This window comes from Kryptolebias marmoratus, linkage group LG4 (assembly GCF_001649575.2).
Source record: "Kryptolebias marmoratus isolate JLee-2015 linkage group LG4, ASM164957v2, whole genome shotgun sequence".
NCBI classification, from domain to species: Eukaryota; Metazoa; Chordata; class Actinopteri; order Cyprinodontiformes; family Rivulidae; genus Kryptolebias; species Kryptolebias marmoratus.
In genome coordinates this window covers 10,617,146-10,630,828 of record NC_051433.1, presented here as the reverse complement: position 1 = coordinate 10,630,828, position 13,683 = coordinate 10,617,146, and the positions used below count along the sequence as shown (strand labels likewise).

Genomic DNA, 13,683 nt, shown 5'->3' with positions numbered 1-13,683 from the left:
CAGTAAACTGTATAGATTACATGTTTGCATAGAGCGACCTCTAACCGCTAATAGAAATTAGCACTCTGGGTCCAAATCAAGAATCATCCTGAATATACTGAATTACAATTCAGACTCAGGTTTGAATCAAATCATGAGCCGAAGATTCAAAAACTAATTGTGTTATTGCTGGAGATTTTTTTTTATTTTTTTTTACAAAATTTCCCTGCTTGTTTTGTTTCCAATTTTTAAATATATTTCCTTGTGTTTTTTTATTAACGTGGTTACGAATAGGTGTCGGATGTTGGAAACGTATGACTCTTACATGCAGAAAAGCACATTTATTCTCCATGTATTTCAATTCAGAAGTTATGGTATATTGCAGGTAGAACATAGGACCAAGCTGAAGCTGTTGAGGACCGGTTCTGAGGGCGCAGCGTGTGGACCCATCAGTATAATCACAGCCCAGAATATGCAAGAACACTGAAAGCAGAGCCCTGCAGCGAGTCCCCATGTGCCCTCACTGGCCTGTGCTAACGTTATCACATTTGCCACCAGCTGCCTGCTTGACCTTAGGCCCACTCTGGGTCGTCCATGTTGGACCCAACTGCTGTGAAATGTGGGGCACATGTGTGCCCCACTGTATGTGGCTCAAAAGGGTCCCTATAGGGGAGCACAAAGCCAAGAGTTGGACTGCCCAACCTGTTTGGGGAGTCCATACTCGCTCTACAGTTTGTTTAGAAATGGTGAATCTACAGAACTCAGAGATGTCTGTGTTTATGTGGTTCCTGTTCCTAGAAAGCAGGTTTATGTTGTCTTAATAACGACACTGCTTTCACACAAAAAAAGCTGTAATTACTACTGAATTTATTTAAGTACTTCTTTTAAAACCTGTGTAAAAGGTACAGGGTGTAGAAATGATGAGTGTAGTTTAAAAACAACTGATTAGATGGTATCACTGATTTGTACTTTGCAGATTAAGTTGTCACAGTCAAAATGGAAATCCAGTTATTCAAGTTTCTTTGTTTGTTTTTATCATATTTAACTTCTCATATAAAGGTGTCAAATGGAGGTCTTTAGCATCTTTGGTTTTGCTTGTTTTATTAGATTTATGTGTTTTTTGAGCTTTAACAAAATTAATCTTTAAGCTCAAATTCTAGGGAAACAAAACGCAGACTTTGTAAAACTGCTCAGGGGATAAAAGTATTTGCGTAATTATATTGTGTCGCGGAATCACAACGGTTTCATCTTGCGGTTGTGGCTCCTAGGAAAGAGTCACCCTGTTATCATTTCACTCTTTAGATGAGGTGCAATTAAAGCGTAAGCTTGAACGATTTTTAGCGGTAAATGCTCCTGATTGAAGCTGCGAGTCTCCTGAGCTCTCTTTGTGTCGCTCCTCGGTTCATTTCAGGATGTTGAAGTGAACTCGTGGCGCCATTTCATCCATTTATCAGCAAGAGTCGGGTAGATTGTTAATGCACTTGTTTTTTCTTTTTCTTTTGGTTTGTCAGTGAACTATTCTGCGAGCAGCAACTACTACTGGACGCATTTGTATTCATGAACAGGAACAACAGGTTTCTGCTCAGCATTAAAAACCATGATCGGCCAAGCTTTATGTGTTTAAACACCACACTGCAGCCTGAACAAACTGGGTGAAAGCTTCTCACTGAAACTCTTTTCATCCAGAGTCTTATCACCTGGCTTCTCTTTGGGCCCAAACGCAGACACACACTTGGTATGTACGCAATCGTTTGCTGGTGGTTTGACTGGTTTTCTTGCTGCACAAACAGTGGCACGCCCTTCAGAAATGCACATGCTCTGTCACCTCCCCAGGCCAGGTGCAGGGGTGGTGATGGGAGGAGGAGGAGGAGGAGGCTTATTATCCCTGTGAGGGTGGAGCAAACGGGGAGGTGAAGAACGCAGATGAAGCATTTGAAGCTCATATTGACATAAAGCTCTGCAGGATCCTGTGAGCGCAGGTAACAGCTTTTCTTTTTATAATGTTCCAATTTGATGTCATCTGAACTGTTTTAAAACCGGTTTCAATATAGAGTACCATAGTAGGTGACACAAGTCACCTAAAGATTCAGGACGTTCATGTTCCTGAAAAGTTTCATGACATTTTCCTCATTTAATTCCTAACGCTTGCTGACCCTGGCAGGCAGCTAAACTTGTTGCTGAGCTCTTTTTGTCCAGGGTTCATTACCAATGTACACAATGAAATATCGATCCAGAACTACAGGGCATTCACTGATAATAAGTGAAAGATCTTGTGCAATATCTTTAAATGAAACGTCATGGAGGTCTTACTCGTTGCTTAATGTGTTTAGTGTTAAAGGAGTGCCTGACATTCCTGAGCTCTTTCAGCTTCAGCCTAAAGAAAAAAACCTATATTTAAAAATAAAAATGTGATTTGTTTGTTGTTCTCTTGCAGCCATGGATGGTGTGTTAGAGAGTGCTGTGGCGTTGTGTTTGTGTAAACTGTTCTGCAGCCTTCTCTTCGTGCCATCGCTGGTTGTGTCCTACGGTCCTGTCAGCTTCTGCTGCTGCTGCCTCTTGATCTTCACTGACTTCCTGGTTACAGGTGAGGACACGACCAGGTGTACTCCACCCCCCCGCAGGCCTCTAATTAAGGGTTCTCACAGTCAATTCAGTCAGTTTTCCCTGCCGAAGCCCTGTCAAACAAGCCGAGTACCTAAATTCACAGTTCAGTTCTTAATACTATCAAAAAACATTTAAGAACTTCCTGAAATTCTGAGTTTTTGGCTGATAGCCAGTGGGTTTTTTTGTTTGTTTTTGTATTTGTTTTTTTGTTCCCTGCAGCCACCTCAGGTGTGATTACAGGTAAAACAGAGTGCGTTTGTTTCTAGCCACACCCAGCTGGTTAATCAACGAGATTAAACAAATTCAAAGCTTTCAGCTGCTGAGGGCTCCAAAACCTTTTAATATAATAAGCTTAGTTCCGTTATCCCCGTGAACGCTCATAACACACTACAGGAACTACAGACGAGGCGTAAAAAAATCATTTATTGCTCTTTACTTATCTTGAAAGGCTGAGTTGTAGCCACTGGATGCGATCACAGCTGCATTTGATCAGGTTTTGGCTGTTTTTGTAGCTAAATCTCTGACGACGGCTCTACAGATACAAGTAATGCTGACAAAATGGTGGTTTTGCTTTAAATCAAACTAAAACACCATTAACAATATTAATGTTTTAATATATGTGTATGAGAGACCTCTGCTCTAGTTGAAACAGTTATCTATTTTTTAAATCAATAATAAAAGATTGGAACAAATATCACAGTTTGTCTCCTTCCAGTTTCTTTTACAGGTGAAAAAAAAATTAATAATTTGTGTAATTTCAAGAAAAGTCTCTAAGAGGAAGCGGTTTTACTTGATGTTTCCCCAAAAAGAAATAAAAATATTTTTTTAGAGCTTTTAGAATGAAACTCAAAAGAATGTGTTCAGTATTATGACGTAAACCATTGCTCATAAACACTTAATGTTAGGGTTTTTCAATATTACCAGCCGTTGTGTTTATGTGTAAAACATGCCTACGTGTCACACCGGATGTCAGAGATATTAATTGAGTTCATTTGTATCATGTTTACATTTTATCGTGCTTACAGGCGTCAGCAAATCATCTAAGTAGGCCAGTAAATTATCTAAGTAAACCAGTAAATTATCTAATTGGTCCAGCCAATCCCCCAAGTAACGTCACTGTATGTCTGATAATCTTTGTACCAGGATTGATAGACAGAATGTTTCACTACATGCTGTAAGTTCTGTTTGTGTGATTAATCTGTGTGGCAGAACCGGTCCTGACCTATTCAGCCCCCACCCATTCCTTGTTTCTAATAAAAAGATGCTGATGCTACAGGACTTCAGAACTCACTGGAGTTTGACCCAAAAGGTCGTTGCTCGAGTGACTTCTCCTTTTGCAAAAGTATCCTAAAAAAATGTACTCTCTCTCTGTGGTTCTTTGTTTAGGTTGGGTAACTTAGAAAATCCCCAACACTTAACAAAGAGGGAGGCGAATGAAAGTGGCTTGAAGTGAGTTTTAAAAGTCAAAAGTGTTCAGTTTGACTTTCGCGTCACATCTAGACACACGTCCCGGATGTATTCTGCACATTAGCCACAATTTTCTACCGACATGTCTTCTCCTGATTAGATTCTTGAGCAGAAACGTGGCATCATATCTAAATGTCTCAGACTGCAGACTACAACAGTTGTTTTAGGCTTCTCTAAAACAACTGATGTAAATCCCTTTCAGTCATTCTTCAAAACTCTGTTTTGTGTTCCCACAGTTTCTCTGAGTCTTCTTTGGATCTGTGAGTCCTGGGTGATGGACCTGAGCCCATCAGGTGATGTCATCGCCCTGCGCTTCCTGCTCTTCCTCAGCCACACCTACGGGGCCGTGATCTTCCTGATCACGTTCCTGATTGCTCTGGAGGCCTTGATCAGACTGCTGTGGCCCCATCTTGCTGTCGACCACAGGAGGGCGAGTCAGACGGAGGGCTTTAATCAGCAGGGTTGGTGTGTCAGGAAGGCAAATGCCAAAGAGGCGGAGGAGGACAACAGGAGCTTGCTGCAGGTTGTCAGCTTCTTCTGCTGCCTGTCAGTGTGGTTCTTCGTCGCCCTGAATGTCAGGTGGCACTGGAAGGTGGAGGAAGCGTGGGCTGCTGTTTGTTTGCACACGACCGACTCCCTTGTCAGATGTTTGCCCAACGCTCTTAGTCCCTCGCCTGTGAACCTGTGCTGGAGCATCCTCTTCCTCCTCGTGCTCCTCCTGATCATCGGCACGTGCCTGCAAAGACGATGCCAAGTCCCTGCACAGGTGCAGAAAACAAATGGCAGGAAACCATGTGGCTGCTGCGGGCTAAACCCCCTCCCAGCATTGTCTGCACCCCTCAGGGGTGTGCATCCTGGGATGTCCGTGCCAGAGCCGGAGGACAACTCGGGTAACTCTGCATATTCCTGCGACAGCGTGCAGATGTTGGTGCGTAACTATGGAGACTTTGTCCTCGCCTCCACTCATTGTTTGTCAGAAAAGGGAAGCGGACAGGAGCACGAGAGGACAAAGAGAGGTGTACCTCTGGCATTTATCACAGAGAAGCATGTGGACTCGCATCACCGAGGTGGGCGGTGGCTGTGGGGTTTTCCAGACCCAGGGGGGAATTTAATAATAGGGTTAGTGAGCGTGCTTTCCCTTTTTACGCTGCCCTTCAACCTCAGTGTGAATATTCTTCTGATAAGGACTATTGACTCCCTGCTGGATTGGTGTGTCCGATCTTTACTCTCATCTGCAGCTAACATCAGAGACACGTCAGCGTCTCACAGTGTGACACAGGTTTAAAAAAACAAAACTGTCCTCTGATGTAAAAAAAAACAACTAAAAAAATGGAGTGGAAACTTACTGGGTATTTCTTAGCTGTGGGCAGATGGCAGGTATATCTTTTAATGCTGCTTTGAAAGAAGAATAAACATACTTTGCTCAGCAGCTATTCACATGCTTGGAACAATATTTGCAAATGCAGGAAGGTCCTGAGGAAGCAGGCTGAGGCATGTATGGGCTCTAAACCTGAGTGAAACAGATGGCTGGAGGCATCTTCAGTCTGCTCAGAGCATCAGTTTCCTCAGATGCTGTCTTTACACAACAGGCCTCAGCAGTTTGGATACGAATGATTCAGGGGCAAAAAGTATTATGGAATTTACAGCATAATGTCTGTTGCAAAACGTCGACTGGTGGAATAAATACTTTTAGAGACTTGAAGCGGCACAAGAGCCTCTTTGCTACTCGCAGATGAGCTACATTTGAAACTATGAAGTACAAACGTTTGTCTTTTTGACGGATACAGGTATTAAAAATTGTTAAAGTTCTAGTTTTACAGTTGTGGATAAATTTGTTCCACAATAATCAGAAAAACAAATGATGTGACTGGAGCCGACAACTCAGGTTTGTCTCATCGGTCCCAGAAGCTTTGGGGCTCGTCAACATCCATTTTGGTGAACACAAGTCTGGGTTTTTTTTTTGGTTTTCTGTCAAAGTTGAGCCCTCCTGGGCCTTTTTCTATGAAGATCATTGTAATGGATGGTACAATCTTAAAATAATGACATACCCTGACCTTGGAGCTCAGCTTGACTGGTTATGGACGGTTTCCTTGGCTCTTTTACTTCCATCCTCATCTGTCTGATCAACCTGGGTTTGGATTTTTGGGTTTGCAGGGTCAAACATTTACTTTGAAACATGACTATGATGCAAAAATCTATCGTCTCTTTATGGGTACCAACAAATCTGTTTACAGTATGGAAAGATTTGTTAGTCTATCTTTGTAAAATAAACAAATCATTTTAATTTCAGTTTTGTTTTGTTTATTCAATCACATACTAAAACCATGCAGATATAGGTTTGGCAACTGTTGTGATCTTAACCTTTTCACGAAGCAATGAAGGATTGTTTCAATGAGACGTAAAGGTGCCAACAAGTTTATCCATGTGCTAATGAAATGGACAAATTGCTAAATAATCCGCTCGTGAGTGAAGAAATTGCTTTGATTCTTAAAGTGGAATATGTTGCAAAAGGTTAATCTAACTTCAACGAAAAAGGGGAGAAAACCGACCACAGAAATGCAAAAATAAAAGGGAAACTAAAGTTAAACACAGAGAGAAAGATGTCTTAAGATAGACAAATTAATTCGACAAACTGAACAATCCCAAAAAGACCTAAATAAACTGGGTTTCTATCTCAGACTAAAGCTGTGGCCTTTCTGAGTAAAGTTTATTTACACTTTCAGGTCAGTTTGTCATTTTCATTTGCATGTAAGAATGAGTGTTTACATGACAAACTTGTGATAAATGGAGTAACTTGTTCAACCTGTTCAAGAAAAGAGCTAACCTGTGCTGAACTTTATTTCACTCTGAACAGCTGAACCAAGTTAGTTGAACGTCCAAATTACCACACATTTTATTTAATGCAATAAAAACTTTGAATTGTCTTGATGCATCTTTTAAATGTCTGGCAACAAGTTTCTGCAGGAACAAGGTGTTGGAGATTTTATTGCCTTCAGGCGGGGCTGTAATTAGGCGTCTTAGTTCAATGTCCTGCTCTAACTTCTGACTTCATCTAAAACTCAGTCCACTTGATTTAAGTCTTTATTTGTGCGCAGGTCAGGGACTTTCTGCTCTGTTTCTAACCTGTTTAAGCTTTTCAATAAAGACAGTAAAGATCCAGTTTGTTACCTTCAAAACCAATCCATGTTTCAGGGAATTCTGTGACTCTGAAAACACTGAGATCACTGAAAAAAACCTTCTAAATAACCTGTCGTGTTCATTATGTTTCAATGTTTCTTTGATGCGTTTTGTTAAAAATGTGAGAAATAAAAATTCCTGAAACTGTTTCTAAATAAGAACAGAGTTTGTATGTGGTTTATTTTAAGAAGAGGTGTGTTTGTGTTGCCAGCGTTCTTTGTCTTCTCCTGACAACTTATCACCTCACTGCTCGTCTCTCAAACCACATCAACAGGTTGATGTCATCTTGAATGTCAGGAGTAAATTTACCCCGAAATTCTTCCCAAACAAAAGGAATCCTTCCTGAACCTGCAGCAGTTGAACTTGAGCTCTTTTTCCTCTATCAGGAAACCCCTGCCTGTGTAGTTTTACAGGAAAACTGGAGGAAAAAAAACAACACAGACTCATAAGAAAACTGATTTGAAAGGAAGCTGCGAACACAGTTGGAACCCACTCGTTTTTATCATCTACAAACAATAAAGTGTCTATTTTTTGTTATCTTGTCACTAATAGTTTCCATGGCAACGCATCGTCTTTTTTTGACTTGCATCGGGCCAATTATAGCAGATTTTAGAACAGTTGAGCAATATTTTATTTTATTTATTTATTTATTTTAAAAAACAAAACATGTCTTTGTGAGAATTTGGCCATTTTCCATCATTTTGCCCCCTTTTTTGTAAGATAAAACAATGAAATGAGGTGGAAACTGTGGAGAAAGGTTTAAAAACTGACAAGCGAGTTAGATGAGTATGGAGGCAAATGAACAGCAGGTGGCACTCTGCTACAGAAAAGGCTCTGAAGCTCCTGACTTTCAGCAGGTAACAGGAGCTGCAGGAGAAGGATAATGTTTGCAGGCTGAGTCACCTCTGATTGAGCCACAGGGCTTCTGCTTCAGAAATGTAGAGACTTGTGCAGACAAATGCTTTAGTTTTCAGCTGTGCTAGATCACTTGAAGAGAGACAAGATCTTCTGTGACTTTATTACAGACGACAGTGTAACAAGAGCAACGGCTTTTAGGGGTTTTTGTTTGAAAGGAGGATAAAATGACATGAAAATGAATATGTAGTTCACCTACATATGTTCAGTCCAGAAAAGAGGATGTAAATTAAAGGCATATTGCCTTCTGCTTTTCATGCTCGAGTTTTAGACTGAGATCATTGAGAAATTGTAGTTGTTTTGGTCAAACCTTGCAAATAAAGTTAGTTGCGATATTGTGAGATGTCATGTTCAGAGTATGTGTTGTGGATGTTTCTCAGCTACTACCACATCAGATTTTAGCTCAGTATCTGTTAAAATGGCTGAGCTGGAGACATTTTTCTTTTGTTTCAGCTAATGGTGATGAGCTGAGTGTCCAAAAGTGAAACAGTTGTAGATGTTCATCCAATGACAGTTTCATTAAAATCCATCCGGTGGTTCATGGGATATTTTGCTAACAAACAAACAGGGTTGACTCCTACAGGTAATGACTGAGGCTCTTGAACAATGAGTAGCACTTGGGTCATGTGTTGTTAAGGACGCTCAGCTACTAGCACAATATTTGTAACATCAGCTGAGTTGTAGCCATTTTGTTTTCATTTATAATAGTGATATCCTGAGCTGCATCTGTACTTTCTGCACTGCAGCTAATGTTTGTTTTACAGTATTAGAGCTGTAGAAGTTAATCATGTGAGCGGCTGACAGTGTTTGTTTTATATTTTCATATTTGCCTATTTTGTTCAAGTCTGCACTCCCACTCCTCTCTACAGTAATTACTTTTCTTGACTTCACCTAACCTTTTTATGTTTCCTCGGGTTTTGAATACAAAGTGACTATCTTGGTGCCTTTTGAGTCGAAATTGCTATATATATGTGTGTGTGTGTGTGTGTGTTTATTTTCTCCCCTAAAAAAGTGTTGTTTTTTTTGTTTTAACAAGACACCCACAAGTGATTTCAGCTCAGCCTAACAGCTGACTAATCCTCTGATTCACCCACATGTGACTTAATTTGTCTGCTTTAAATTTTCTGACAAAATATGTCAGAAAATTTGTCACATTTTACACAACCAAGGTTTGATCTCTTTCTTTTAACAGGATGTAAAATGTGGTTTGAACCAAAAGGAGAAACAATGTTGAGTTAAAGGGAAGCTCAAAAGGTAACACCTCTTTGTGTTTCCAACAGCTGAACTTGTTTTTGAATGAAAAAGAAAGATTAGAGCTGTGTAACTTGATGATCACATGAATAAAAGTGTTATACATTAATACAGAAATCAGGAACTACTGGGAGGTAAGCAGTGGTTTTAAAGAAGACCTGTTTCCCAAAGCGTTAGTTCACATCTTTTAATGTAGGTTTCTGTTCATGAACAATTATTATCTTACCTGTTGTAGATAGGTCTTAGCGATTAACCTTGACAGGACTGACAAGCTAATGGCTAGTCCGAACGAGACCAAGACCACAGTGGATCGTTGCTGTTTTAAAATAACTCCAGTCTCACAAATTTCATATCGGTTTATGCAAACACTATTTTATAAGCCTTAATCCAGCCATTTATTTTACATTACTTGGTTAATCCAGCAGAAATGTTATCATACTCCTGCAGGAAGTTGCCCCTGGCTGCATAAAGTCAGCAACAGCTGCTAGCTGTTGCTGACTTTATGGAAATAAAAGCCGAATGCAAACTGGAAAGCATTGCAAGCATTTATAAAATGTTGTTTGCAAGACTCACAATTAAATTTAGGTAGCAATACATAACACAGCCTGGTCTGTACTGGGTGCTTACCTGCTACTACCTAATACCTAACAGGTAAGTACTGGTAAGTATCTGGCGCGTACCAGGTTTGTACCCAGTGCACACAGCTAATAGTACCAGTTTAACAGATACCAGGTGTGTAGCAGCTAAGTTTCAGGGGAGAACTGGCACCAGTGTGTCTTATTTACTGCTACCAGGAAAAGGTATTTTTTAAGACAGCAGCAACCCGTTTTGGTCTTGGCTCCACTCAGCCGAGGCTTTGGCTGATCGTTTCAGTCTTAATTAAACTCCATTTCTCCAAACAGAAGTTACTGAAAAGCACATCTACAACAGGTAAGATACTGTTTGCAATCTTTCCATAAAACCCCAATTCAAGTGATCTGAACTCTCTTTAGGTTTATAAAACAGAAAACATTAGTGTCTTTACATTGCTTGTTTTGTCCAAATAAAATCCAAAAGCATCTGCAGTGATATTAACAGGAAAACTCACATTTAGGAAACTAAACTGAGCCTCAACAACACAACCTTTGTCAACGTGTGTGTGATAACCTACTTCAATGATTAATGAGTGAACTGTTTCTGCACCGAGGTGATAAGTCGGCCTCCGTTTGCTGATTTTATTTTTACAGGGCAATCACGAGCCTCCAGTCCTTCCCTGACCAAACACAGTAAATAATCCTGAAGCCTTCAGACGACGGCTCCGTTTGTGCCACATTGAAACTGAAGTTCTTGTTCAAAAAGTAAGCTTTTCTTTTTGTTTTGTTGGGTTGTTTTTTATATATATATATATATATCTTTTCATCACTTACAAAATTAGAAACATCCCACTCTAGCCCGAGGAGGGCCGAGCAGACTGGAGTCGGACACAAAGGGGAGTTCTGTGACTCCTTAATGGACACTTTCCCCTCAGGTCTAAAACATCTATTACAGGACAGGCCACATTCTGCTCTGGCATAAATCCCAGGATAGAGAAGTAGCCAGATGCTAAATGTGAGGCTGTGCTCGGAATAAATGGCACTTTGTTTCAAACTGTTTGTTGTGGGCCAGCTGTAATCGTGATGCAACAAGACTCAATTGCTTTGATGTGTGAAATAATAAAGCAGCAGGGAACGGTTTCGCTCGTGGAAATAAAGGCCCTCTCAGGGTTTTCGATGCAACGCTTGACTCAGAAATCAACTCTCTGTCATGATCTTGAATCTTAAGACGGTTTCTTTTGCCGTTTATGCTCTCAGACGGTAAACGAAAGGGACTTGTTGGCAGCAGTGAGACGTCACTGAGCTCCAGAAGATGTCTCTTTCGCTCATTATGTTACACGCCTGAGCCTCTGACGATCGCCCAACAACTGAGTAATGAAAAGAGAAAAAAATCTGAACAGCTTCCCACCTCCCAGCTGGGTAGCGTAGCAGAACTGGGAGTTTTGGCTCATCTGAGCTAAAATATGTGGCATGAAACTCACTGAGCTGCTTTGAGTATCAACAAGCAGAGGCAAAGTCTTCCTCATCTTCGGCTCATATGTTTCATTTTTAGGATTTTATTTCAACTGGAGCGCTTGTTTTCACAGTAATTTAATTAAGCTCACGTATCACTGATAATTATTAAGTTCAGACAGTTAAAAACACCTGGTATTTATTTACTGAAGCAGTGTTTGAATATTTCAGATCTTATAAAAAAAAGGTGAACCCATTTCCAACGTTAAGGCCTAGCATTCCTTGAAGGAATGCATATCGCCCGCCGTCTTTCATGTCAGAGTTTTAGACTGAAAGGATCTTATGCTGGGAAGGAACAGAGTTATAGCTGTTTTGGTCAAACCTTGTAAATTACATTAGGCACGATCGATCGATTCATTAACTTTACTCCCTTTTTCTGGGCAACATAGAGAAAAACAACCATTCAGACTCTCTCTCATACCTCAGGATAGTTTAGAGTTGTCAATTAACCTAAAATGCATGTTTTTAGACAAAGGGAGGAACATCTGTGTTTGATGAGGTCACTCGGCTGTGGAGGCCATCTTGAATTGGGTGGATGTTGTGGATGTGTACCCAGGGATTTCTCTGAGATTTTCTTTTAAATCCAGTGGTTCACAAGGTATTTTGCTAACAGATGGACACTGTTGAGTCCAATCATTGTTGGGGATGATTCTCAGCTACTACCACACCAAACTTTAGCTCTATATCTCTAAAACTGACAGACTTGGAGCCATTTTTGTCTGCTGAGATTAGCTGCGGGAGACATTTTGAATGGGGCTGACTCCCAAAGTTAATCAGATGTTTGGGATTGAACCATCAATCCTGCCATCTTGTAATTTATCCAAGGAGTGACAGCAATGGCATATTAAGTGTAACCAAATAAAATCTTCTCAGACTTTATTTGGATACACTTGGAAAAAAAAAAGCAAAAAAACAAAACAAAAACATGTTGATTAAAAAATGTCCAACAGATGATCAGACTCAGTGATCGTGGGCCTCCAATGATTAACCTTTACTAATATTTTAAAAAAGCTAAATACATTAAAGACAGTACATTATTTTCCTAAGAATGGTAGCATTTTTATATCAAACATATTTTAGTGTTGTTTGATTTTATCCTTATAAGATCAACCCAGACTTTAGATGGTATTACGTTGATCTTCACTTTTGTGAAAAACCTTGAAGTTATCTTTAACCTTTATTTTCTCTTTAAACCATCGTATAAACTTCTAAGATCAGTGGGTTTCACCCTTACATCGTCAGATCTGGGGACGTGCTGTGCTTCAGAAAATCTTGTCTGTGCCTTTGGTATTTCTGGGCCAAACTGCTGTAATTCCTTGTTACTGAAATGTCCAAATAGCTCTGTAAAAAAAAAAAAAAACGCCAGCTGATCCGTAATTCCGCAGAAAACATTCTGCCAAGACCTAGAAAGAGAAATATCCAGTTTCAGCTTCTTCACAAGCACAAAGCCCCCAAAAGTCCAATAAAGACGAAGGATTTGGAAGTGCCTCCGGGTGCGTGTGCTAACCTCATTTTGGTGCTTTTTTATGCTTCAGACAAGATTCTGACCTCAGACAGGATTCTTCACTCTGAGTGGAAGAAATTCAAACTTGTAAAAGAAGAGACTGCTGCCCTGTAAATGTGTTTTAAACATCTGATGTATTTGTAGGCCACTGGCTTCCTGTTGCTTGGAGAATTAAAATCTTCCTTCTGGCTGTTTTACAAAACACTAAACGGTCTGGGTGCTAAAATCCATCAAGACCTCCGAGGTCGTCTGGATCAAATCTGCTCTCGGTTCCCGGAGTCAGAACCAAACATGCAGAAGACTGATTCATAGGAATACATAAGAACCGTTCTTTAGGTATCTGCACTGACGCCTGCGTGTTTCTGCCTGACCGTCCTGCTGATGTCGGCGTTCCTTCTGGCTGTTTTTACTGAAAACACAACCAGTTGAGGCAGATGGTCATTCCTCTCAGAGCCCGATTCTGCAGGAAGTTTGTGCTTGTTAGGAGTTCAGAGTCTCTGGTGTGACAGAGTGTTTCTCTGGATGGCTTGGAGTTAAACAATTTTCTTTAAAAACTATTCTGAGCGGAGATACTTTTTTCTTTTATATTGTCAATCATTTTGTAACTGGTGTGCAACACTAAACTCTACACCAGTGTTTCTCAACCTTTTTTGGGCCAGCGCCCCCCTATCCATTATCAAGGCCTCTTACCGCCCCCCTCCC

General features: G+C 40.4%; 1 protein-coding gene across 1 annotated transcript; it reads left to right on the top strand.

Annotated features, from left to right (window-relative positions):
- The first annotated feature begins 1,807 nt into the window (after positions 1–1,807).
- On the top strand, positions 1,808–7,385 carry LOC108231641. Its single transcript, XM_017408833.3, has 3 exons — positions 1,808–1,958; positions 2,414–2,563; positions 4,287–7,385. Exons 2-3 carry the CDS (start codon positions 2,416–2,418, stop codon positions 5,333–5,335), a joined length of 1,197 nt encoding a protein of 398 aa, XP_017264322.1. The 5' UTR covers positions 1,808–1,958; positions 2,414–2,415; the 3' UTR covers positions 5,336–7,385.
- Positions 7,386–13,683: the final 6,298 nt, after the last annotated feature.